Raw genomic sequence first — 25,933 nt, 5'->3', positions numbered from 1 at the left:
AGAGGTGTTGCCTACTGCTAGAAATTGTGTCCTGGACTAGCGGAGTTTCCAGTTCAGTCCAGTGGGATGATTCTGGTGGTTTCAGCCATAAGTTTCTAAATAATTCCTAGTTGAATTCCCAAATATTTTACCCCATCGTAATTAATTGATATTTCATTTGAATTCCTCTGTATTCAAGCTCTTGCATCCAAATAGAAAGCTGGCGCAGTGAGACAGTTTATTACTACGCTGGGAGCTGGCCACTTGTTAAATAAAGCAAAGCTTGCCTCGCCAAGAGCTGGCAGAAGGAAAGCTTTCAGGAAGATGGAAAGGCAAATTTCTTGGCAGATGTTTTTCAACCTAAGAAGTTCTTCCAGTGGCGTGAGTTGAGCGCACGGTACCCAAGGTTGTATTTCTGAGCAGCTCCCAAAGATGTAAGTTCGGGTTCAAGAGCTTTGATTGTAGTCATCTCTGAAAGGATGCTTGAGGCTTTCTATCTATTTTTATTGGTCTTGGATTCCCAGCCGTGTACAAGGCCCCTATTGTCGAGCTCTCATACCAATTTTTAACAGGCAGTCTGTTCCCTTAAATAATTTCCAGCCTTGATAAGTAGGTCTGGATGGCTTGAACAGGATTCAAGTGCGCATGTTCTGCCGCAAGGGAGAGCAGGCAGTGGAGTATCTCTTTCTTTACCGCTCTTAAACGCTGAATTTGATTTCACTTGATGGCAGAGGGGGTTTGGGTTAAAGGGAGGTGGGAATCCCTACCCAGGGCAGCCCCATTTGATGCTCATCACATTTCTCTTCCAGGTGAAAAATGCAACCAACCAAATTGTGATGAACTGTGCGGACATTGACATTATCACAGCTTCCTATGCGCCGGAAGGAGATGAAGGTAGGATTCCTTTGGTTTTGGAGCTTTTCCCTGTTAATCCCTTTCATTTCCAACGTGAGATGCTGCTGCCAACAGTTAACAGCTGTGATTGCAACATAATGTAAGAGTTTGATAAGCTAAACTACCCCGTAAGCACAAAATTTGTTACCTAACCTTCATTCTCTTGTCATCACTACCCTTTACATCATGTTTAAATACATTACCTTGAGCTTCCATGACATCTACTTTCTACATCGTGGTACCCGAGTGTTGCAGGCTAAAGGATGTTTGACTGTTCCTACATTATTATTTATCTCTATCCTGGATAACTGTGTAGGAGCATGATCTGTACTGATGGACCTTGCAGTATTGACAAGATCTGTGACAAGGGTTTAGATAAGGAATGCATCAATAATTCCTGCCTGAAGCAGGAATTACTCATTGGCAATGGTTTGGAAAAGTACAGAAGACACTTTATTGACATCTAGCAAGATGTTGCAAGGGCAAGGCAACATGGGAAAAGGAGAGGGGCTTTTGACAAGGGCCTACAGGGACAAGGGGAATGGCTTTAACCTCCCAGAAGAGAGATTGAGATGAGCTCTTAGGCAGAAGAGCTTAAGCAGGGTCACAGGGAGAACCCTGTGAGGCCAGGTTGGATGTGGCTTGGAGCAACCTGCTCTAGTGGGAGGTTTCCCTTCCTATGGCAGGGGGTTGGAACTGGATGAGCTTTAAGGTCCCTTCCAACCCAAACCAGGCTGGGATTCTATGATGATTCCATGATCCTATGGCTAATAGATTTGTATGTGGCAAGTAGAATGTCTACAGCAAGTCATTGCAGTTAAATTGCTTTGAATGATTTTTAACAGAGTATTAAAGAAACCAGAGGGCTTCTTAAATACAGTTGAGACCACTGGCGGTGCTTAGGTGGATGGGGAGCTCTGTCCTAAGGAAGTAGCTTTGGATGGGTGTGTTGTGGAAAAGTAGAGCTCACAGCAGGAAGTGCAGTCGCAGGGAGGGAGGGTGGCAGGCAAGGGTATTACCAAAGAGCTTGGAGCCTGGCCACTGGCCTTCGATAGTGAAAGAACAGAGCAGTGCTTCCTACGTGCTCCATTCGGGCTCGGGGTTGTCCCCTGGTGCTCCATTCCTGCTTGCCTTTCATTAGTGAGCTTCAGTTGATTGGGTGCCCCCGGGTTGCTAAGTGCTCCTGGAGCTATTTCATACACTGAGTAATGAGGTGATAACAAGAGTGGTAGTAATAGCAGAGTGTGTGTGGAGTCTGCTCCTCCTACCACCCTGCCATAGGCCCAAACCACCTATTTTGTCATTGAGAAAATGAATGGAAAAGGTACCTAGGAATAAAGGCTTTTTCCAGTCAAATCAGGAAAAATACGTAAAACAGAGAGGATCTCTATTTTAATGTATTGTATTATTTTCACAGCTGATTTCCCTCTCGTAGGGGCCTGTTTTTCTCTTCTTTAACAGCATATACTTGTGTAACTTCAGAGTATCGATAGCAGAGCTTAATGGAGACCTAAACCCAAGCACACTGCAAGTGAGTCTGTGGCTTAAATTCCTCCCTTCTGCTTTTTCAGACAGCCTTGAAAGCGGTGCTTGGGACACGAAGGAACACGAGTGCAGCTCGTTGTTGTATCCTCAGTACTCGAGGTGCAGCTTTGTTGCATGTTTACTGTAGTGATACTCGGGCTTCATGGGGTTAAAAGCATATATTTCAGTTTGGTAAAGTGCCAGCTGGTGTAATGGCTTTGGAAGGAAAATTGCATGGGATTGGCAGGCTGTTTGCTGGCACCTGTTGATACAGATCCAGTCAGACTTACTAACGCTCCTATTGTGAGCAGCTTTTGGATGGGGATTGTATAACTGGTCTCAAAACCACAGTCTGAAATACAGCCCAGTGAACCAACAGGAGTATCAGCTGCATCCTTTGGGTTGAGTTGCTCAGGTGAGGCTCATACCAGTGGGAGAGTATGTTTGAAAATGAGGGAGAAGTTAGGGATATTTTCCCCTTTAAAGGCTGGAGTGAGGAATTGTATCCTCATAGTTCTGTACCTTGGTGGGGAAGAGTTTCTATCCCATTTGCTTGCAAATGGGAGACAAAAGGTAATCGGCTGCTTATCTTCCTTCAAGTGTGGCTCTGTTCTGAAAAGTATCTGTGTGAAAGAGACCTTCTTGTACAGGAGGTCCCTTTCCCTTGTTTGTGCAGGTGAGCTGGTGACTTTGGTGCAGAATAGTTGATTCTTTCCCTAGTAGTTCTTGGTAGTCTTGAGTGCACTGTGACTTGTACAACAGGAACCTTGGCTACAACTGTGGGCTGTGTTTTCCCTCCCCTCCTATTCACGTTTAAAGGTGCATACAGCAGAGGGTAGAACTGAGATTTGAATTTGAAAGTTTAATGCAGATTTGCAGGGAAATCAGGTTATTGCCCAATATTTGATGGGAAGCTGAGGGAGCTTTAAAAATCAAAGTCAAAAATGGTGCTGCATAATCCACAACTGAGTGACAGTGAATAATAAACTGGGAGAGGAGATGGGTTGTGCAATGCTTCAGAGTCAAAAAATCCTGTTTCATCACAAAATGAGTGTAGTGATTGGAACTGGAAGTTGTGGATTTGCTGTTTGTGCCAGGTATGCTGTAATGGAACAAAGCTACTCAAAAGACTTGAGTTTTCCATTGCTGAAGTCATGAGCAGCTCCTCCCACTCCTCAGAACGAGCAGTTGGGTTTGTTCTTTCCAGAAGCTGCTCTTTAGCATCTGTAGTCAAATATCTATACTATCTATAGTGCAGCCTTAGCACTTGGGTGTGCACGTACTATTCCACCTCTGTGCAAATGATTGACTTTGCTCAGCTGAATGAAGACCCAAAAAGTCATTCTGGAGCTACTTGGTTCTTCAGTTCAATGTTAGGGGATTGAGTTTCATGTGCAGTAGTTGGAGTGTCCTGTAAATCTCTCTTTTAAGGGGCTGTGAAATTGTGATGGAGTCATAATCAGTGAGCTGCATTGTCTTCAGCTTGGAAAGCTTTTCTGATACAGCGGCATCTAAAGCAGCTTCTTCAGTTCAGAGATGCTTGGAGGGTGGTAGTTGGCAGTTTCTCATGGAAAATGAGATGCAACTGTAGTGATATTTGCTTAGCAGGAATCGTCGAGTGAATTTTGATTTGTACTTCAACCTTTCAAAGGTTTTAAGGCCAGAACTCATTGTTTTAGGGTCTGGGACATGTTTGGGTGCTAGTGCTAGGTGCTGATTATGTCAAAGCTGTGGCTGATCTCTAATGCCTATGGAAAGCTGAGCAGTGTGCCCCAAGTGTATCTAAGCAATGCTTTCCCCTGGCCTGGGGGCACAACCACAGCACCATGAGCATCACACAGCCTGAAATCGCTCTGCTGTGAAGGGGCAGCAGTGCTTGTCCTCACTCCCTCCCATCTGCTGGAGTTCATGGTTGCACTGCAGAGCATCCCTGTGGGTCAGGAAACTGCACTGGCTAAAAACTGCCTCTGCAAAGGGAAAAAAGAAAGGCAGCTTGGAGACACATCACCTCCTGACCCCGATGATTGTATGGGGATGCCAGTGGAAGGAAGGGAATGGGAACATGCAGCTGGGGCCAGGTGGGAAAAATGAGGCTATTGTCTCTGCCCTTGGCAAACTAGATTTGTTTAAGCCAGTTGTGCAACCTTTCCTTGTAGAAAAGCTCATCTTCATCCTCTCTTCTGGAGAGGGCTTGGCGTGACAGAATGTGTAATGGTGGGGTTTTTAAGGAGGCCTGGCCTGCGTTGGCAGGGACAGTTTGGGAATATCAGATACCTCTGACTCCTTGAAAGGGTTTTACAGCCACTGCTTTCAAACACACGAGATGGGAAAGGGCTCGAAAGCATTAGTGGTCTAGGGAATTGTGTCAGCACAGCTCGGTGGCTGATGCTGGCGGAGCTCAGCGTGCGCTGTGTCAACACGTAGCTGGTATAAGCTAACATGCTTGATTTGCAGGTAGAGCAGCAGTGTACACGCTCACTGCAGCTCAGCTGATGGCTGCAAGTTCATTAAGCCACCATACCTTAATTGTCGGGGACTCCTCCATGTCATGGAATGAGGGCTACTTGAAAAAACACCATCTCTTGCACTTGGCTTCATCTTCACTTTGAAATACGTGCACGTTTGCTGCTGCTTCAAACCTCTGGCTGGGATCCCCGTATAGAAGCATGTAATACAGCAGTTAATGAGCCCAATTGCTCTACTCTGGTTGCTGTGCAGTTTCAGAAAGGCCTCTTTGGAGGGGCTCTGATTTATATCCAGTGCTATTGTCAACTTTGATACGGAGTGCTCCGAGCTGGGGAGAGTGGCGAGATCAGATCTTTATGCTTTTTCTTTCCCAAAGACATGGAGCACTAACAGCTTTTTCCTTTCTCATGCAGCTTGGTCCAGGCTCTGTACTAATGTGCTAGTGATTAACTTGCAACCTTGCCGTGCCAAACTCTCCAAAGTTCACAGGCTGCCAAAATTGTGTTGTTCTCTTCAGGAGCTTTTGTATTCAATGCTGTGAGGAATTCAGACAGCCTCTTACTGCAATTACATCTTTGTTATAAGCAGTTCTCTTAAACTCTTAACAAAAAGTATTGTTGATGGCTTTCCATGGTTCTTTTTCCTCTGGATTAAATTAATGGCACTGAATAGTTAGTTTATAAAAAAGAAAGTATCTTTGAATCTTTCATTTGTATTCTGCTGGTTTGGAAATTGATGGATAAGCAGCTTCTCTGTGGGAATGGCAAGAAGTTGCTGGAGCTGAGAGCGGAAAGACCCCAATTCCTCAAGGAGTACCCATGTTGTGAAGCTGGAAATGAGCGTTACCTTGTGGTGGAGGCAGATAAAGCTTTTGTGTGTTCATGAGATGGTCAGGACAAGCGGGGCTGGGGTATCACACAGCTCTGCCTCCTCAGTGGGAATTGGGATCAGCCTGCGCTGGGAGCACAAGGCATCATTCCTGAGCTGGCTGCTTCCAGCCCATTTGAACTCTAACTTGTTTAAACCTTGTTTCTAACTGTGGTGTAATTGGGATCTAACACTGGAAAAGCCAGGTTGAGAAGCCCTTTGAAGCAAGCTTGCTCTCTACATGGTGTTTTCCCAGGGACAAAAAACCCTTAAAGCTCTTCCTTCTTCCAACACTGGGCACGTTTGCCTGTGTCTTCCCCAGTGCAGGTTATAAAGGTTATAACATATCAGAGCTACAAATTCCAATACACCAAAGAAGAATCCACTTTTGGGATGGGAGGAGGGGGAAACTTGATCTCCATTGTCAACCTTTGGCAGAAGATCTGCATAACCCGCATTCTTCTGTATTTCTCAGTTTCAGTAGGTTAGAACTATGATCCTCAAGTCATGGTGTTGTTTGTCTTTGCTATCAGATTGTTTCCATTCGAAGCTGTAAAAAGATAAAAACGGGGTTGGTTTGGTTTGGTTTGCTGTGGTCATTTGAAACACACACTGGGGGGGGGGGGGGGGGAAGTGTTTCTGCATTCTTGTACTGATCTGTATCAGGCATTTCTCAGGTTTTCCTTCAGCCTCTGACCACAGGCTGCCAGCTCAGCTCTGCAGGCTGTCCAGCAGCAGGATTCCTCCCGGGAAGCCTAACATAAATTCCCAACAGGTATCCAACCCTGCCCAGGGTCACTAATATGCTATTGCAGAGCAGGTTTGTTGTCTGTTGGACTCTTCAAGATAGCCAGGGTCAAAATTCAGTGGCTCTAGGTGTAGTCAGCAGTCAGCTCCGTTCGCTGTTGCTGCGGAGCCCACCTGGGATGTTGGACGTTAGCATTGTTCCCTGAATGTCTTCTCTCTGACTCTTCTGTCATCTCCTTTCCTGCCTCAGTGTTCCCCAGAGTTACAAGAAGCAAAGCTGAACTACTTTGTGTTGCTCACTGCCCCAGTGCTTGCTGGCATTTTGATGTCCTTGGCATGTATTCTGTTTGAATGGTCCATCTGATCCCTCTTGGAGTGGATTTTAAAAGCCTTGGAACTCCTCAGTACAGACCAGTTCTTCTACTTGGCCCTCCAAAGAACATTTTTTTTCCTTGAATTTGTTTCTGTGCTGTATTTTCTTTTACAGCTAGAGTTGTTTTATTGTAAGCACTCGTGGATTATGTACCCTGGCATGGTGGTTAGCTCTGATTAAACACTGAGCAGAGCCCTGTGAAACCAGTAGTTAAGGCTAATGCATTCATGCAGTTCCTGCATTTGTTCTCTGTGAGCAGAGGTTGGTATTAACTCTGAGTTAAGGCTGAAATCATGCTATTCCAGAATAAATAGCACTTTACATTGTAGAAGAACAGAGCCATGTTGTCACATATGGAACAGCTTAACTGAACATCTCGTGAGCGTGCTCCGGCTGCCTCTGAAACCAAATACCTGGATCCTTGCAGGGATACTTGAGCATGGAAACAGGTCATTGTGAATTAAATTGTTGTTTCAAACAAGCTTTGTTCCTCAGAATTCCCTGTGTAAGGAAGGAGCTGATAGAGTGGAAGGTTTTTCTGTTAGGATGTTCCTGTATCACCACACTTCCCAGCATTCTTTCTTTGTCCTTTGCGACCAGTCAAAGCTAGGATTTACTTCAGTAGAGAACTGAAGCTGTTCATTGAATCTTTCTTCCTGAATCAATTTTAAAGTACCTCTAAAGGTTCCTCGAACCATTTCATGATCCCAGGTGTGTTTTCATTTGATTTGAGTGATGTGAGAGGGTTGGGACAAGCAGCTTGTGTTAGGAGTCATTGAGGCTTGGAATGGTTTGGGTTGGAAGGGACCTTAAAGACCATCTAGTTCCAGCCGCCAGGTTTCGTTGGTTGCTTGCATTTATATCTTTATGGATTATTCAGAAGCATGTTGTTGGATTTGGCTGATTCAGTTCATTTGAAATGTTCAGAACATCTCTGGGCCTTCTTTCAAACCAAGTGGTCTGTTTGTCTCTTTCAGAGGTACATGCCACAGGGTTCAACTATCAAAACGAGGACGAAAAGGTTACTCTTTCCTTTCCCAGTACTCTTCAGAAAGGTAAGAGCTATTTTCATGCTTCCAGCCATGTGTTTAAGACATTTGCACTCGAGAAAGCTGGAGTAGGACAGCTCTGTCTTCCCTGAAGTCAGACTGGGACTGCAGTACTCCCTGGGGAGTCTCTTCACTATAAGTCACTCTGTGAAGCCTCTGGAGTTGAAGATGCTATTTCACTAATGCTGATGTTTGCTTCCAACACCTCAGGTGACTAATTCTTTACCTGCTCTTGGAAGTTAGGCTCAGAAGCTATTTATGTTAGCTACTGAGGCTCTTTTCCTCTTACCACAAAGGAGCTGATCCGAATTACTGCAGTGTTTTCTTAGGCATGACCATACTAATTAATTTGAAATGCTGCAGTTTTTTGTTCTGAGAAGCTTGTCAATTGAAATGCAGCTCCTTGATTTGAATGAAGCAGTTTTAGTTCATCCTGACCAATACAAATAGAGAGATTTGAGGGTGATAGAATTTTCATGTCTCATTCTATGGGGTGTTGGCATCCTGCCTCCCTGATCAAGATCAGGTTTCCCCTTTTGCACTGAGACATTGAGGGCAGAATAAATCCTGAGACTAATTGACTTAGAAGCTTGAATGCAGCCAGTGCTTTATCTTGGCTTTTGGAATACATTTCTTAGGATGCTGTTATTATGGAGTAGCCACCTCTATTTGCCAGCCTTACTCAAAGGTAAGGACTGTGGGATCAGACATCTCAGCTGGCTGGAGGGAGGTCCTCCTGGTTAGTGCATTGTGTTTAGAAGACGAGATGAGGGCTGCAGCAGGCTCTGCTTGCTGATCAATGCTCAAATGCTGTGGTGAGTCTGGCTCTGCCTACATTGTTCTACTGGAGCTGCTTTTGTGGAAGGAGAGTGAAGGGTTTGAGGGAGGCTGGCAAAAGAAGCGATGGCTGGGGATGAGATGAAGGGACATCAGCTGAATGGCCTGGCCTGAAGGTCCACACCAAATAAACCTTCCATTTGGCACATGTGACTAACAATGTCCCATCTGTTTCTATTACAGGGACAGGGACACTAAAGATAGACTTTGTAGGGGAGCTGAATGATAAAATGAAAGGGTTTTACCGAAGTAAATACACCACCCCTACTGGAGACACACGCTATGCTGCTGTCACTCAGTTTGAGGTATGGGCTGTGTTTTTCTTTGGGGGGAATGTCATTCTTAACACAGGATTTACACTTAGAAGGAGCAAAGACACAGTTTCCTGGCTTTAACTCTACTCATTAGGTTAACTTGCCTTTAGTGTGGAGGGATAATACTAAACCCAGCCTTTATCTTTGCGAATTCAAGGTCAGTAAATTCTGGATCTGGCAGTTCCCCAGCTAAGGATCATGCTGATGTGAGATGCGTCGTGTATATCCAATAGCAGTGTTTAAGAACAGCTCTTTATTTAGATGTAGTCACATACCTCTGTATAACTTGCCTTTATGAAGTCTGTTATATTAATACGACGCTTTGCCTTTACCTCAGTATCTTAATGACACCCAAAATATGAGCCAGATTCTGCCTTAAGTATTACATAAACCCTGGACATGACAACAGAATTATAATCCCATAGTTATCTGCCTGGTTATATAAAAGCAGGGAGCACTTCCCTGGTACAAATGGAACGTTTCATGGGCGCTGTGTGCTGACAGAACACAACGAGGGGGTCTTGTGTGTACGGTCTGTGAACGCCTGGGTGCCCTCTCTGCTTTCACATGACTGAGCTTTGCTTCTGTCATGACTCTGCTGAATTCCACTCCGCCTGTAGAATTCCATCAGAGCACAGAGTGCTTTTCTGCTGCTTTTTGTTATTTTTCCTTAAAACCAAGAGAGAAATGAGAATAAAACGCTCTAAGGCAGAGGTCAAGAGTGTCAGTGAAGAGGCTCCACACCAATGACTCGCCAGCATCCATCCAAGTCCTTGCCTCTAAAATGTGCTGCGTTTTTCTCTGTGTGTTATTGCCACAATCCCTTGCCATTTGGTTGTTTAATGCTCTTTTCTTTCAGGCTACTGATGCTCGCAGAGCTTTCCCTTGCTGGGATGAGCCTGCCATTAAAGCCACATTTGATATTTCTTTGGTGGTTCCTAAAGACAGAGTAGCTTTGTCCAATATGGTAAGTTCTTGATGTGTGAGCAGACTGTTTTGAACAAAGCTGTAGGAACGGATTGTTTGAGAGTTAATAGTGTGTGATGAGATTGGGTTTTAGGCTAGGACCTGGCATGGCAAACAGGTTCTAAACACCACAGCGGTGGTGGGTTAAAAAACTCTTAGCAGGTGTCAGACCACGTGCTGCTTGATGAAGAGTGACTGCAGAGAAAAGAAGCCTTCGTGTGTTGATATAGCTGTTATAGCTACATAAGCACTAGAGATAAATAAGCATGTTTTCTGCTCCAGGGAATTTCTGGGATGAAGTTTGCAAATAGATGTATCTCAGTCACAAATACAGGTTGCTACTTGATCCATGGTGCATGCATCTCTAGATTACGTTGCTGGAGAAGAGCAAGTCAGTTTAAAAATAGACTTTTTTTAATGCCAGTAGCCGACTTTCATTGTTACTTGTAAAGGCAAACCTCACCCGCATGGTTATGGTTTCTGACCACGTGGTTGTTGTTTCTGTTTCTCTTCACTGGGGACTGGAGCAATGGGACAAGGGGTGATGGGTTCAAACTTCAACAGGGGAAGTTCAGGTTTGATCTAAGGAGGAAGTTCTTTACTGTGAGGGTGCTGAGACACTGGCACAGGGTGCCCAGAGAAGCTGTGGCTGCCCCATCCCTGGCAGTGCTCAAGGCCAGGTTGGACCCAGGGGCTTGGAGCAAGCTGCTCCAGTGTGATGCATCCCTGTCCATGGCAGGGGGTTGGCACTGCATGATCTTAAGGTCCTTTCCAACCCTTGTTATTCTTTGATTCCATGATTTAAAAGCAAAAGCCTGATGCTTTATTGGGATGTGGGCAATACTTTCTTTGAAGGCCAGCAGCTGATAGCCGGAATATGAAATATGCATTCCATAGTAATGGAATGTAAGTTCTGAGAGTCCACTTCCATGGTGACGGGGCGTTTTTAGTTCGGAAGGGGAACTACATCATGGTCTGTATCTTTAAAATCATTGTCAGAGGAGTCCGTTCATTTCTGAATGCATGACTCATACTGATGGAATAGTCACTCAAATGGATTGTGTAACCCAGTTCCACTTCCACGAAACTAACCCATTCCCTTTCCTGTTGGAAGAATGTTGTTGACAGGAAGCCGTACCCGGACGATGAGAACCTGGTGGAAGTGAAGTTTGCCCGTACCCCGATAATGTCCACCTATCTTGTAGCCTTTGTGGTGGGAGAATATGACTTCGTAGAGGCCAGGTCCCTGGATGGTGTCTTAGTGCGTGTTTACACTCCTGTGGGCAAAGCAGAACAAGGAAAGTTTGCATTAGAGGTAAATGTGCTCAGGGTGACTTTGGTCCTGCTGCAGTGACCTCCGCCAGCCTGGACTCCTCCTTCAGTTACCTCGCTCCACACAGAGCTCGTGAGGCTGCTTGTGTTGGCTTTAATGGCTCAGGGAGCACTGGGATTGGTATTAAAGAGAATGGCAGCTGTGGGCAAACTGATGTCTCTGATGACAAAAACATACGGTTTAGTTCAGCTCTGATTTGGTGATGGAGACTTGGGCTCAAAGATGATGAGAAAGGCTGAAGGGTAGGCTACAGCCTGGGAGAAAAAGGGGATGGGAGTCTTCCAAACCATTGTGCTCTGGAAGCTGGGAATGGGGCTTCTGGAAGAAATCTTGTGGCTGCTGCTTTCTTAGGGCAGTTTCAGTCATAAATTTCCAAGTTTCACCAGTTGTTCTAAGTTAACATAACATTTCTCCTCTCATTTCTTACAGGTTGCTGCTAAAACTCTGCCTTTTTATAAGGACTACTTCAATGTTCCTTACCCTCTTCCTAAAATTGATCTCATAGCTATTGCAGACTTTGCTGCTGGTAAAGTAACTCACTTTATTGATGAACTGTCTTTTATTTGAATTTCAAACCTTTAGGAAGAGGTGTGTATCAATATCAATAAACCTTTGTATTTATTTTATAAAGGTGCCATGGAGAACTGGGGCCTTGTTACTTATAGGTATGCTGTTAAAATACTGTCTTTCCCCCCTCTTTGTTCACTAATTCTTGGAAGTAATTGGATTAGTTGTAGGCAGCTGTAATTATTGGGTATCATCCCAACTAAGACTGAGTAAATACCTTCAACTCTCACTTCGGTTTGGATGATTTTGACTTCTGCATTGTACAGCCCTTAGGAAGGCCAGAATGAGTTAGTACAACCACTGTCCAAGGGCCTGAGGTTTTGAAGTGTCTGGCAGCACTGCCTGTTCCACAAGAGAACTTTCTTCATCCCTCCCCCCCCCCCCCTTATAAAAGTGATGTACTCACTGACACAGCTGGAAGAGTTACTTTATGTCATGGGCAAGTTGGTGAATTACACCCACAATGCAGCCATGTGGAGACAAGTAAATTACAACGAAGGACTTGCCTTCCTTTTCAGTTTGCTTTTTTTTTTCCCCCTTCAGCTGATCAAGCTTTTGTACTTTTGCTTGATATTATTCCACTCTCTGTGCTCATTGTTAGAATGCTTTTCCTTCCACTTTGGACAACATTGCTCTTGTCAGCTTTGGACTTTAAAGCCTGGAATAGGTGGGATTTCTTCTGCTATGCTTTTTAATTTGGCCTTAAAAATTGCAATGGAAAATTGAGCCCAGGTTGAAAACGACTTGTCTGCTTAGCACAGTGCTGATGAAACCTGGTGTTTTACTCCTTGTAGAAAAAAAAACCCCATTGTGCTGTTAATTCCTGCCCTCCATATACTGTTTGGCACTCTTGCTCCATCCCTTTGGGTTGGCAGAACCTGCAGGCACCATCCCTTTTGAGATCCCCTTTGAGTGAGCCACCAAGCCCTGCTCATGACAGGGGGGGTTCTAGCTTGTGTGCCTGACCTAGGGAGTGCTTGTGTGTCTACATGTGTGTGCCCTGTGTGGAGACTCGTGTGTGTGGTGGTGAGTGTAACACGGCTGGTTGTGCACTTGGAAGAGCTGGAATTCCTTTGGGGATGAGGGAGGGAGAGACTTGCTGTGCATCCATCATGCAGTGCAAAGGGAGTTAAGGGACCTAGATTATATAGGTGAGCTATTCTATAAATGAAGGAAAAAGCTTTCTTGCTCCTGCCTGGGTTTTTGCACTGGTTTTCTTGCATGCCATAAGGAATTACTGCTCCAAAGCATTCCAACAGCTGTGGAACTTCCCAAAATAATGTCTAAACTGAAACAGCTTTTGGTTTTTCTCAGTTGCACTGATCACTTTTTAGCTTGCTTAGGTCATTTAACCTACTTCTGATTGTTTTATTCTCTGGGTATGTACCACTCCATTGAGTTTTCCTTCTCTCTTAACTACAGGGAGACTGCATTGCTCATTGACCCCAAAAATTCCTGTTCTTCATCTCGCCAGTGGGTTGCTCTGGTTGTAGGACATGAACTTGCTCATCAGTGGTTTGGAAACCTTGTGACCATGGTATCTAACAGTTACAAGTTCTTCTAGTTCTCTTTGACATGTGCTTCGTATCATGTGTGTGTTCAAGTGCTCCTTTATAGCAGGCATGCTATATTGGAAGCAAGTATTTCACTAGTGCTTTATTACCACTTCCCTCTTTACTAGTGTGTTCTTTAGAGGTATTCCCAGATCTTTTCCATGTGAAGTGATGTTCAGTTGTTTGAACACAGAGTTGAGTAGGTGTTCCATGGGAATGATTCTGGTTAGCCAGGTTGCTTGGAAGCAGTAATTCGCTGTTTTCCTTTCAGGGAGGCACAATTCACTCATCAGGCTTTTTATACCAAGCAGGCTGAGTACCAGCTCAGCCTTGCAAGTTCTGGTCCAGTAGCTGACAAGTTGCTCCGTAGCAGCTCATCTGAATCACTTTGGATATCTGGGGAGCTGCCAGTCTGAATGCTTTGATGTTTAAGTCATTTTGCTGGGAATAAAAGCCAGCAAAGGCTGAAACCTGCAAAGAAATCCCATTTAATGCTAAAACCTGGAACCTCTCTGTCAGCTTCTTCTGCTCACAAACAGCTTCAGCTTACTCCATTCATTAGATGCAACATTCCTTCTCCCAAGACCCTGCAAGCAGGTGCTTGAAGCCATCACAGGTTTGGGAGTTCCTTGTGTAAACGTGCATGGCTTCTGCAGCCCCAAATCAGCCAATTTTAACTTAATTTGGAATCTCACTTGTACCTGAGGCATTTTCCTCCATTCAGAGTTTGTAAAACTTAAGGGGAAGATGGGTTTTGGGTGCTGATTACTTCTTGGATTGAGGACTTCTTTATAGAGAGGAATTTGTGCTTACAAGTGTTTCTCTGATTTGCACTGAACTAGCCCCTTAACAGCTTATCTTTGCTGCAGACTTACTGTGGATTACATGAAGCTGTTTGGAAGTGTGTTCTTCATTCTGCCACCTTCTCTTTCCAGGAATGGTGGACCCACCTGTGGCTGAATGAAGGATTTGCCTCGTGGATTGAGTACCTGTGTGTAGATCACTGTTTCCCCGAGTATGATATCTGGACTCAGTTTGTTTCTGCTGATTACACCCGTGCTCAAGAGCTTGATGCCTTAGACAACAGTCATCCCATTGAAGTAATTCTGTCTTCTTCTATCTTCTATTTCTACTGGGGTATTTTTGCATTTGGGTAAGCGCTGAGCCAAAGGATTGAAGCAAAATCTATTCGATTGAATACCAAAACGTGAGTTAAAGTATGTTAAACCTATAAACCAATCCTAACCCAACCATATGTGGAGAAGCTGAACTGCCCAGGGGCAGAGAATCCACTAAGATAGCTTAGTGGTGGATGTGCATGTGCTTTCTACAGGGAGAAGTCAGCTCCTTAAACACTAGAACAAGCAAAATGAAAACCTTAACAGCACTTAACATGGTTCTGACTGTGAATTATCCCTTTACCACAGGTTAGTGTTGGCCATCCCTCCGAAGTAGATGAAATATTCGATGCTATTTCTTACAGCAAGGGAGCATCTGTAATCCGAATGCTACACGACTACATTGGTGATGAGGTAAAAAGATATGCTGTTAAAAAGCCAAATATAGATTGTTGAATCTTTTCACAGTAAAAAAGCTCCCTTAAATCTGTGTTTTGTATCTGGGCTCTCTTTGGACTAACCAAGGAGAAATAAGATAGTGGGAAAGCGTAGGAGTTACAGATGTATGTACTGATCCTAAGATTCCTTGGCTGATTCTTGAATGCAAATGCAGTGTGGAAGGGAGGACTGAAAACCCTCCCTCCTGGTGCCATGACCTGTTCAATTGTATATTCCAGGACTTTCGGAAAGGAATGAATCTGTATTTAAAGAAGTTCCAGCAGAAGAATGCAGCTACAGGTAACTGGTGGTGGTGATGTGCTTTATTGAGAAGTGGTTTCTGGAGACAGATTCTTTAGTGCTAAAGTGATGGATTCTCAAACAGCTGCTTTTCCACCCGAAAGAACTGAAATGCAAGGAACTCATTGCATTTAGTCCCTTGCTTCTGGTTTCATACAAGAGTCCCCCGCATAGCCAGAATTCAGCATCCTTCAAGGCTTCTCTGTCTCAGGAGTATGTGGCTGGGGTAATCTGCAAGCGCTGCATTTCCCCTTGATAACCCCATCTGTGTACTAATCTAATTTAGAAATGGAGTATGTTGGTTTGCCAAGCAAGCCTTTTTTGCAAGATTCCTTTTGCAGTATTGATTGCATGTATGATTAAACAGTTCAAAGTCTTCCCTAACATCGCGCAGCGCTTTCTTTACTCGAACCCTTTTTGTGTAGCAGGCATAAATATGGAAGTGGAACATCGTGCTCTAGCAGCCAAAACCAGCCCCTGTTGTTCCATCAGCTCTTGGCGTAATAGATGGAAAGCTTTAAGGAAGAGCTTTTTCTGTTTACCATTTTGAATATTTGATGCTCCTTTTTGCTCATTTATCACAATGTGTCTTGATTGCATTTTTTTGAGGAGTAAAGAAGATTTCTTCTCCCTCTTTTCCCCCCCACGAGTAGTTTGAGCTATTGCCTTTTTCTTGCCTATCGCTTGTTATGGTTTGATAAAAGCACAACCCAAAACATGAAGGACAAACAGGAGTAGCAATACAGCCTCCCCCATCCGGTGCCCACAGAGTGTCCCTAATAGTGCCTGACATGGCAAGACTCTGGGAGTCCTGAGTCAGGCTTCTCTTCTGCAGAGGATCTCTGGGAAAGCCTGGAAGAAGTTAGTGGGAAACCTATTGCTGCCGTGATGAACACATGGACCAAACAAATGGGATTTCCACTCATTTATGTGGAAGCTGAACAGGTAAATCTAACTGTGTGGTTTTCAGCACTTCTGTCTTTAGCACCCGGGCATTTGAATCCCTCTCTTTGATCAGGAGGCAGCACAGTGGGTCACTGTTGAGTGACAGTTCTGTATTGAAGAGAGGGGAAGTGCAGCTCGCTTGAGGAACCTAATGCAAAGCAACATGGAATTATTCCACAGGCTCTTTAGATCATGTGCTGGGAGTTTGCTGACCTTGCCTCTTGGCTCTTTGTGTGTGAAATGTGTGCTGGGGGGAGGGAATATCTGACTTAGCTCCCTTTGCCACACGTTTTGCTTCTCCCTCCAGTTCAGTTGTGCTTATGCTACAAGATTGCAGGGTGAGTGAGGATTACTGCCTGGAAGCTGAAGTCAGACAAATTCAAATGTGGAATTGGGGTATGTGTGTGTTAACAATAACAGTGATGAATGCTTTGGAATGGTTTTTTGAGGTCGCTTCTTTTTCTAGAGGAATATAAGTTACTCCTTTGAACAGAGGGCACAGGGATGGATTGTGATATAGAGAAGCTCAGATGAGCTGTTCTGAGAATTCCTTTTTCTCTTTTCTCCTTCTTTTCCCTCCCTCAGCAAGAAGATGACAAAGTGCTGAAGTTAGTCCAGAAGAAATTCTGTGCCAGTGGACCATATACTGGTAAGATGATTGCTAAGAGCAGGAATGGTGTGTTCACTGCTTGCCATGCAGTAGCAGAGATGAAACCACAGGCAGGTGCTCTGCTTGGGTACATGTGTTGAAGTATCTGTTAAACTGCAGAAAAGCCAAGCTTGACTGCTTTCACACGTGGTTTCCATGTCCTCCTTGCATGGAGAACAGCATTGGTCTGCAGCCATTGGTTTGGGTTTCATTCCAAGATGCTTTTCTGATGGCCAGTTTAAGGCCATCTGAGGATCTCTGCAAGCTGCTGGCTTTATAGAAGTGCTGAGATAAAAATGCCTCCGGAAGCAGCCAGCACTGTCTGCAGGCACAGATTCCACCCATCTTCCATGCTTAGAGAAATTAAAGCATTTGGCTTGAAAGGTGGTTTATTGATTCTTGGGGTTTAGCTCTAGAATTGCCCTTTTCCTTCAGATTTGTGCCTTTTTTGATTTCAGTCTAAGTAGCCTTGCTTCAGCTGCTGCTGCGCCTCATCTGAACATCAGGCAGGGTATCTCAGTGTTGGGTGCACCCATTCCTTGTCCTTAGCCCTTCCTTATTGTTATTTCCTCTTTCAGGGGAGGATTTGCCCATGTGGATGGTCCCCATAAGTATTTGTACAAGTGATGACCCCACCTGTGCCAAAATGCAAATACTGATGGACAAACCAGAGCTCACCTTGGTTTTGAAAGACACCAAACCAGACCAGTGGGTGAAGGTGAGTTGACACCAAGGAGAACGTAGTCCTGGAAGGAAATCTGTCACTGTCGTGTTCCCTCACATTTCATTTCCCTCTTCTTTTATTCTCCCCCCCCTCCCCTGCAGTCTTGTTTTCCTTATGGAAGGGCCTCTCTGTGCTGCTACTTCATATTAGCTCCTCTCTGTAACACTTAGTGTAGTCCTTTGCCTTCTGAGACTAGCCTAGACAGTTAAAACCTGAACCTTATAGAAGCCCAAACCATAAAACCAGTGTGCAACCAGAGGCAGCATTTGAGTTGAACTGGGGGAGCTTTCCTGGTACCCTGTGGCAGCCCCAGTTTAGTTAAAATCCATCCTGAGCAAAAACAGTCCTGTTCATCTTTCATTAGTGGAAAGGCTTTTGCTGTTGGCAGATGAGTACAAATCTGTGAGCTGAGGTCTGTTACTGACACCAACCAAACTGAGAAAGGTATCATGGTCCATAAACTAAAAAGCATTTCCTCCTTTGTTCTTTACTTCTAATTCTTGTTCACTCTTTTGGTCCTTTTCAGTTAAACCTTGGAACAGTTGGGTTTTACCGTACCCAGTATAGCCCTGACATGCTGGAGAGTTTAATACCAGCCATCAAAGACCTCTCCCTACCCCCTGTGGACAGGCTTGGCCTGCAGAATGATCTTTTCTCTCTGGTAAGCAACCCTTTGCTGCTCTGTTTAATAGGAGAGCTACAGGAACTGCAGAAATGGGTGTCTGAAGAGGCAGCCTCAGCTTCGGGAGGCAAGGTGCCTTTGGGATTATTGCATACATCACAGCTATTACCTTGACAAGTTCTAACTTGTAGTCTAAGACTTAAAAACCCTGTGGAAGCACTGTCTAGAACTCCTGTTGCACTCTGGAGGGGAAGAACTGTAGGGTTCTTGCTTCCAAAATCATTTTGAGAACCTCCTTTCTTTAACTCATCAAAATAAGGAGATTTCAATGATCCACTTGACTTTATCAAACCCTGTCAGCACCACGTGCTTTATGCAGTTGGGCTTGTAACTGCCCTCCACTAGAGGAGGTGCCTGTTGGGGCTTCTCACTGGGATTGCCCCCCAAGCTGGTGTTGCCAGCTCTGAACTGTCAGCTGCTGTACTCTGCATTTCACAGCGTGTTTCTTCTTCTTGCTAGTCAGCAAGTGAATGGAGACTTCTAAACATGTGGGCTTCATACCCTGCCTCTCTAACTTGTAACTCCTGTTGTGGCTTAGTTGAAGGGGTTTGAGACTGCAGCCTGAGTTGTTTCCCAAACCATGGAATCCCAGAGTGGTTTGGGTTGAAGGGACCTTAAAGCTTATCCAGTTCCAAACCCCTGCCACGGGCAGGGACACCTTTCCACTAGAGCAGCTTGCTCCAAGCCCCATCCAGCCTGGCCTTGAACACTGCCTGGGGCATCCACAGCTTCTCTGGGCAGTCCAATGAGCAAATCATACACGTAGGAACATTGTGTTAGACTCCTCTTTTGGTTTCAGTACTAATCGTGTTTTTATCATAGGTGAATGTAGCTTAGATAATAAAAATTGATCTTCACCTCTTTTCCAGTACCATAAATTACTGGTCTAGTTCCAGATTAACAGAAATGGCTGGAGGCATCCACAGGAGGTATTATCAACTGCACTAAGTGTAGAGGTGTTTTCATGCCTCTGTAAAGCAGTTCACATCAGCTCTCCCTGGCAGGGGTGCAGAGGCAGTGGTACTTCTTGTACTGCTTCATGGGTGCAGCAGGAAGCAGACTTCTGCTGCTTTTCATTCCCAAAGAGCAAAACTTCAGTCTCTACATCTTTACAGTTTTTAGTTAAAATAAGATTGCTGGTGGGTGGCTGAGAATAACTCTGGGGGTTTGCTTGTGCTTGCCAGCGTTGCTGCAATTCTGTTAAGTCATTTTATTTCCTCCTCTGTTTCTTGGTTGTAAAATGTGCTTAGAATTGTGTAGCTGCCTCCTTGTAAAGTGCTTACCTGTGCATAAAAAGCATCGTATGCCATGAGGTGCTTTGACTGCAGTGTTAACTCATCTTGGCAGAACCCCGCAACAGAGAAACTAGAGTTTATATGCAGGCTGTGCAAACTGAAGGCTATAAAATAATGTGATGTGCTCTTAAATAACCTTAATTCTGTTTGGAAGTAAGATTAATCTGTGGTTTTTCCTCTCCCAGGCCCGAGCTGGAATCATTAGCACTGTAGAGGTTCTAAAAGTCATGGAAGCTTTTGTGAATGAGCCCAATTATACTGTGTGGAGCGACCTCAGCTGTAACCTGGAGATTCTCTCAACACTCTTGTCCCACACAGACTTCTATGAGGAAATCCAGGTGTTCGTGAAAGATGTCTTTTCACCAATAGGGGAGAGACTGGGATGGGACCCCAAACCTGGAGAGGGTAGGAAACTAATGCTCTGAAATCCAGTAGTGCTTTTGGAAAACTCTGTGTAAATCAGCCATAAGGATATTGGGAACGGGGAGAGAAGGGAGGAAGAAGAGGCTGAAGTAGGTGTTCAGGGTATTCCCATGCTTAAAACCAGACAGACAAACCCAAACCCCCACAATAACCCCCTGTTATCAGGCACAAGCTAAAACAGTCACTGATTACAGATCTTCTTTAGCTTTGCATCTATTGGAGTGCCTAAAACTCATTAGACTGCCAGGATGGAAAGCCATGTGTGTGCATGTTTGCTTGTCCTAGCCCTGTTGTAGATGCAGATGGTTACTAGTACAGCCTTAGCTCAGGTTACAGGCCTAGCCTGTTGTGTTTGGGCTGGAATCATCTTCTCCTGACCCTCTTGCCCTAAAAAAAACCCAATGTGTTCTCCAGCTGGCACCAAGGAAGGTGAGAAAAGGTTTCTTTAGATCTCCTCAAGCATGTGGAAGGATTCTTATACAGCTCTTCATTGATGACTTTAGGTAGAAGAACACTTAATTGTTGAATTGTGTCTCCAAATAATACTGTTTTCTTCCTGCTCCTCACTCACTAGGTCATCTAGATGCACTTCTGAGAGGGCTGGTCTTGGGCAAACTAGGAAAAGCTGGGCACAAGGCGACATTAGAAGAAGCCCGACGCCGATTTAAGGACCACGTGGAAGGAAAGCATGTGCTGTCAGCTGATCTGAGGAGTCCTGTAGGTTACTGTAAATGCTGGTTCTCTAAAGGCTGTCCCCTCTGTCTTAGGACTGTGTGCACTGAGCTCTTGGATATCCAAGAATAGGGAAGCTAGAGGCAAGGTATGGGACCGGCTGGTTTTGGCAGAGGTAGTGGGAGCTTGGAGAAGTCCAGTTATGAAGAAAATGATACTGGGGAGCATGGTACAAGCATCTCTGTGTCTCTTGAATCAAGCTAAGCCTCATCTCTCATGGCCAATACATAGTCCTAACTCATAAGCTCACCTGTACCACACTGACTGCCACAGGGCAACTCTGGTCTCTAGAGTGGGTTGCTCTTTGGGTTTTGAAGACTATTTAGGTACAGTGCTGAACTTGAGCTGACTTCTACTCACTCACATCCATCCACGACCTGCCTGCGTCCTCCAGGTTTGAAAGCACCGTGGTCAGCTTGGCTCTGCAGAGCACGAAGTCTGACTATGGTGGATATGGATTGAGTATATATGAAGTACTTAATACTTAGGTGTGGCTTGGTACAAAGATCTCCATTTCTAGTGTTTGCTGTGGTTGAAATTCCCAAAATCATGCTGAAATTGAGGAAGAGCTGAAGGAGTTGATGCATTTCTCAAATCCACTTTTAACATGGAAGGGATCAGTGCCAGATCTGTTCACTTGTCTCAAATCTAACCCAAACATGTAGAGATTGATGGTTGCATTTCTGAAAGTGTGGGTTTTGAAGGACCTTCCTTGTTTATGCTCTGTCTTAGGTATATCTAACTATTTTGAAGCATGGAGATAGTACTACTTTAGACACTATGCTGAAGGTGAGTGCACACTCTCATTACCACTGCCAGCTTATGCAACAAGAAGCTAAATATTCCACCCTACAAGTTCCTCTAAGACATAGTTTGTCTGCACACAAGCTCAGGCTGACGTTCTACAGATGATGTGAACCCTTGGGCTTCCTTATGGGCTTCCTTGGTTCGTGTGTAGTAGGAAATTGCCACCTAGTGGAGTGTTGCAGCTCTCAGTTGAGGATTCTTTCTCATTGCTGGGAGGCGTGGTCCTCCTTGACCTTACATAGTGGTGAAGATGAGTTTATTACTACTGGTAATTTCTGCTGATGCACGTGTAATGAGGTCTGTAACGTGGAGAGCTGCAGGATGATTCATGAACAAGTTCAATTTGTCATGTATTACCCTTGACAACTGATCTAGCAGCTCTAGTTCAGTGCTGGGTAAGAAGACAGCATTTAATCCTGTGCCCTAATATTACTCCCTTTGGCTTTGAAGCTTCACAAGCAAGCAGACATGCAGGAGGAGAAGAACCGAATCGAACGCGTTCTTGGAGCCATCTCTCAACCAGAACTGATTCAAAAAGTTCTCACCTTTGCACTTTCAGTAAGTCATTGGCAAAGCTGCTGCTTCCTTCACCTCTGCCGAGAGAATGCTTGGAATGCATTAGAATAGAAGGAATAACCTTAAGGATTAAATCTTTGAGTTGTAGCTTAAAGCTTGGGAGGGGGAAGAGGAAGGTGGTGTTGACAGATGCGATGTACAAGTGCAGAAAGCCAGGGTGTTGTATTTGTTGGAACACTCTTGAATACCTGTCTGCACTTTCCCCTTCAGGAAGAGGTACGTCCCCAGGACACGGTATCTGTTATTGGTGGAGTAGCTGGAGGCAGCAAGCAGGGGAGGAAAGCTGCTTGGAAATTTGTAAGGGACAATTGGGAGGAACTTTATAATCGATACCAAGGTGGATTCTTAATATCCAGACTAATAAAGGTACGTGCAGCTGAGACAAACCCTGTTCCTGTACAGGACCAAACCTAAACTGTTAGATCTGAAACGCTAAATGCTTACCCTCGGTTAATGTGCTGTTTTTTCCTTCAGCTAACAGTGGATGGATTTGCAAATGATAAAATGGCTGCAGAAGTTAAGGTAAGACATTGGAAGGAAAGGAGCGATGAACTTCATCTGTGACAAACGTTGTGTGCCCTGGACTATAAGCACTGATGGAAGAGGCATGAGTTTGTGCTTTGAACTGTGGCTCTATTTTGTCTGTTGCCCAGTTCCCCGATTGCTTAAGGTTGAGTTATTGTATTGAAAGGTGTTAAATTGGCATTTTCAGAGCAACGTGATTCCTCTTTCATTACTTTCACTCATTTAAACTTCTAGCAAATCCAGCCCGGTTTCTGGCAGGGATTTTAAGCCTCCCCAAAAGACAACCTTTAAAGATAGCTGTAGTAAAGCCAGTAGTCGTCACAACTTCTGGAGTAAGCTGAAACACCAGCTGCCACTTTCTCCCTCCCCACACGGATACAACGCATTTGGGGCTGTGACAGCACTAGCACCCAGGGGAATTAACACAGCAGGAACTGGTTAAATTCCATGTTAAAAAGCTCTGTGTTCCTTTGTGCTGGGCACTGAGAGCAAGGCTTTGATGTAAAGCAGGTGAACGTGTTCGTAGAGAGTCTGTTGTGAAGTCAGTGGCTCAGGGTGATGGGATTTCAGTGCTGGGCTCGAGCATCCCCTCGCGCTTGGGAGCACAGGCGCTGGGCTTGGCAGAGTTCTGACAACGTGGGTGGCTTTTATCGTTTACTCTTTGCCCATTTACAGGGACTCCTTCTTGGGAGAAGAAACTTAAAAATATGGCCCTTCATTATCACTTTCCTGTTAGGAAATTGCTTGGGAGGGATTCTTATTGAAAAGACTGTAGTGACAGGACAAGGGGCAACGGGTTAAAACTTAAACAGGGAAAGTTTAGATTGGATATAAGGAGGAAATTCTTCCCTGTTAGGGTGCTGAGGCACTGGAATGGGTTGCCCAGGGAGGTTGTGAATGCTCCATCCCTGGCAGTGTTCAAGGCCAGGTTGGACGAGGCCTTGGGTGACCTGGTTTAGTGTGAGGTGTCCCTGCCCATGGCAGGGGGGTTGGAACTGGATGATCTTAAGGTCCTTTCCAACCCGAACTACTTTATGATTCTATAAGACGAGCTGAGCCATGAACTCCATCCATCAGTGTTTTATCGCCCAGTGATCTCTTCTTAGAAAGGTTTTAGCAGCAGAAGTGATTTCACTGAGGAATCTTCCTCTATAGTTATTCTGTTCTTAAAGAACACTTCACAAACCACTTCCCAGACCAAATCAGAGCTGCTTTCCAGGATTGCTTCCTGAGGCAGCAGGCCTTTAGCTGGTGTACTTCATGTGCCCGAGTCTCTGTGTCACCCTGTAGTGGACATGAGGGTGAGGTGATCTGCCACAGCCTGCTTGCCTGAGCAGGGGGATGACTCCCAGCCATGCCAGCTTGCTCTGCCCTTTAACCAACCCTAAAATGCAAAGTCACAGCAGCCTCTGGTGCAGTTTCTTCAGCTGTTTGCAAGGGATCGATATTGTTGCTTCTGGAGGAAGAAATGTGAGACTCTTCAGCAAAACTCCTGAGTGCTGCTGGTGCTTGGAGGTCATTATGCAGCTTGGAAAGAGGCCTAGGTAGAACGCTCAGCAATCCGATACCTAGACAAATGCTTCTGCAAAATGACTCGAGGCTTCTGTTAGTGTCTTCTTCCAAGTATCCAGAAATACACACTTGATTTGCTGCTCGTTTGTTGCTTCCCAATGAGGGATGGAACTCATCTCTTCAAGTGCTGCTTGCTGTCCCTGGCAGCAAGGACAAGGTGGGGCAGGAGGCAGTGTAGAAATACTGCTTTTCCTGAGCAGGGAAATGGAGTATTTTGCTGTTCCCTCTCTGTACCTGAAGTTGCCAGTCTTGCAAATGCAACAAGCAGCCTGCAAATGCCTCAGTGTGTGATGCTGGTGGGAGCAGGACTGTGGGCATAGAATCATAGAATAGTTAGGGTTGGAAAGGACCTTAAGATCATGCAGTTCCAACCCCCTGCCATGGACAGGGATGCATCACACTAGACCATGTTGCCCAAGACACTGGCCTTGAACACTGCTAGGGATGGAGCATTCACCACTTCTCTGGGCACCCCGTGCCAGCGCTTCAGCAACCTCACAGGGGGTACTTCTTCCTTATCTCCAACCTGAACTTGCCCTGTTTCAGTTTGAACCCATCACCCCTTGTCCTATTGCTCCAGTCCATGATGAGCCCCTCCCCAGCATCCCTATAGCCCCCTTCAGACACCGGAAGCTGCTCAGAGGTCTCCACGCAGCTTCTCTTCCCCAGGCTGAACAGCCCCAATGTTCTCAGCCTGGCTCCATACGGGAGCTGCTCCAGCCCCTGCTCATCCTCGTGGCCTCTTCTGGCCTTGCTCCAACAGCTCCAAGTCCTGATGCTGAGGACACCAGAACTGCACAGGGCTGGGTCTCATGAGCCATAGAACCTCATTCCCATGGCTGTATAACCCGGGGAACTCGGTGACTTCTGATCTCCCCGGTGCCTGTGTTCCACCCTGATGGATGGTCGTGTACCTTCAAGCACCGCAGTTCTTTCCCATTAGAAAGCCACCAAACTTCACGTTACTTAGAACTGACTACGTTGTGCTTTTGTGCCTCCTTGTCTCGCCGTGCAGGCCTTCTTTGAGAGTCACCCAGCCCCTTCGGCAGAGCGCACGGTGCAGCAGTGCTGCGAGAACATCCTGCTCAACGCAGCTTGGCTCAAGAGGGACGCCGACAACATCCACCAGTACTTCCTGCAGCGCAAGGCCCCACCAGCCATGGTGTGAAGCTGTGCATGCCCCTGCTGCAGTCCTGCTGCCGCCTCATGGGGAGAGGGAGGAGCGACCCCAACACCTGATTCGTATGCCAAGAATTTGGAGTCTTTTTTTTCTCAAGCCAGTGGGGATTGGACAATGAATGTAGTTTAACTGGTTCCTGCTCACACTCCAGATTGAAATCCTAGTCAAATTCTCAGCAATTCAGCAAAAAACCAACCACACACAAAAAAAAAAAAGAAAGGAAAAAAAAGAGAGAGAGAAAAACGTGTAAATATGATAGTAATAAACTAGAGCATAACAAAACTGTGAAACTTCCTCCAGCCTTGTCAGTGGTTCAACTATTTAACACCCCCCTCCTGCCACTTCTTGACAGATGTTCTGGTTTTTACAGCCTCCCCTCCCAAAACCAAGCTCTCAATCAAAGGAACCCACTGGTTGCTGGGTCATGTGGCATTTTGTGGCGAGCCTGGGGCAGGACTGGGTGAATGCCCTCTTGAGCGTGGCGGTGTGGAGCAGGTC

The 25,933-nt window shown here is 45.3% G+C and overlaps 1 protein-coding gene across 1 annotated transcript in view; it reads left to right on the top strand.

The window, feature by feature from the left end:
* NPEPPS (aminopeptidase puromycin sensitive) overlaps positions 1-25,816 on the top strand; it is a 33,384-nt gene extending 7,568 nt beyond the window's left edge. Inside the window, exons 2-23 of the mRNA XM_061443928.1 lie at positions 789-873; positions 7,828-7,905; positions 8,920-9,041; positions 9,910-10,017; positions 11,131-11,331; positions 11,779-11,875; positions 11,981-12,014; positions 13,339-13,453; positions 14,405-14,569; positions 14,897-15,001; positions 15,265-15,325; positions 16,161-16,270; positions 16,856-16,919; positions 17,498-17,637; positions 18,170-18,304; positions 19,806-20,025; positions 20,618-20,760; positions 21,508-21,564; positions 22,033-22,140; positions 22,369-22,524; positions 22,633-22,680; positions 25,271-25,816. Coding sequence (XP_061299912.1) covers positions 789-873; positions 7,828-7,905; positions 8,920-9,041; positions 9,910-10,017; positions 11,131-11,331; positions 11,779-11,875; positions 11,981-12,014; positions 13,339-13,453; positions 14,405-14,569; positions 14,897-15,001; positions 15,265-15,325; positions 16,161-16,270; positions 16,856-16,919; positions 17,498-17,637; positions 18,170-18,304; positions 19,806-20,025; positions 20,618-20,760; positions 21,508-21,564; positions 22,033-22,140; positions 22,369-22,524; positions 22,633-22,680; positions 25,271-25,423 — 2,505 coding nt within the window. The 3' untranslated portion in view covers positions 25,424-25,816. The remainder of the gene's footprint in view (positions 1-788; positions 874-7,827; positions 7,906-8,919; positions 9,042-9,909; positions 10,018-11,130; positions 11,332-11,778; positions 11,876-11,980; positions 12,015-13,338; positions 13,454-14,404; positions 14,570-14,896; positions 15,002-15,264; positions 15,326-16,160; positions 16,271-16,855; positions 16,920-17,497; positions 17,638-18,169; positions 18,305-19,805; positions 20,026-20,617; positions 20,761-21,507; positions 21,565-22,032; positions 22,141-22,368; positions 22,525-22,632; positions 22,681-25,270) is intronic.
* The last annotated feature ends 117 nt before the right edge of the window (positions 25,817-25,933 follow it).

This window comes from Pezoporus flaviventris, unplaced genomic scaffold (assembly GCF_033815535.1).
Source record: "Pezoporus flaviventris isolate CSIRO_AGI_PZ_B2104156 unplaced genomic scaffold, CSIRO_AGI_Pfla_v1 ptg000569l, whole genome shotgun sequence".
NCBI classification, from domain to species: domain Eukaryota; kingdom Metazoa; phylum Chordata; class Aves; order Psittaciformes; family Psittacidae; genus Pezoporus; species Pezoporus flaviventris.
Note: the sequence above shows the minus strand (reverse complement) of the source record. Positions and strands in the feature narration are given on the sequence as shown.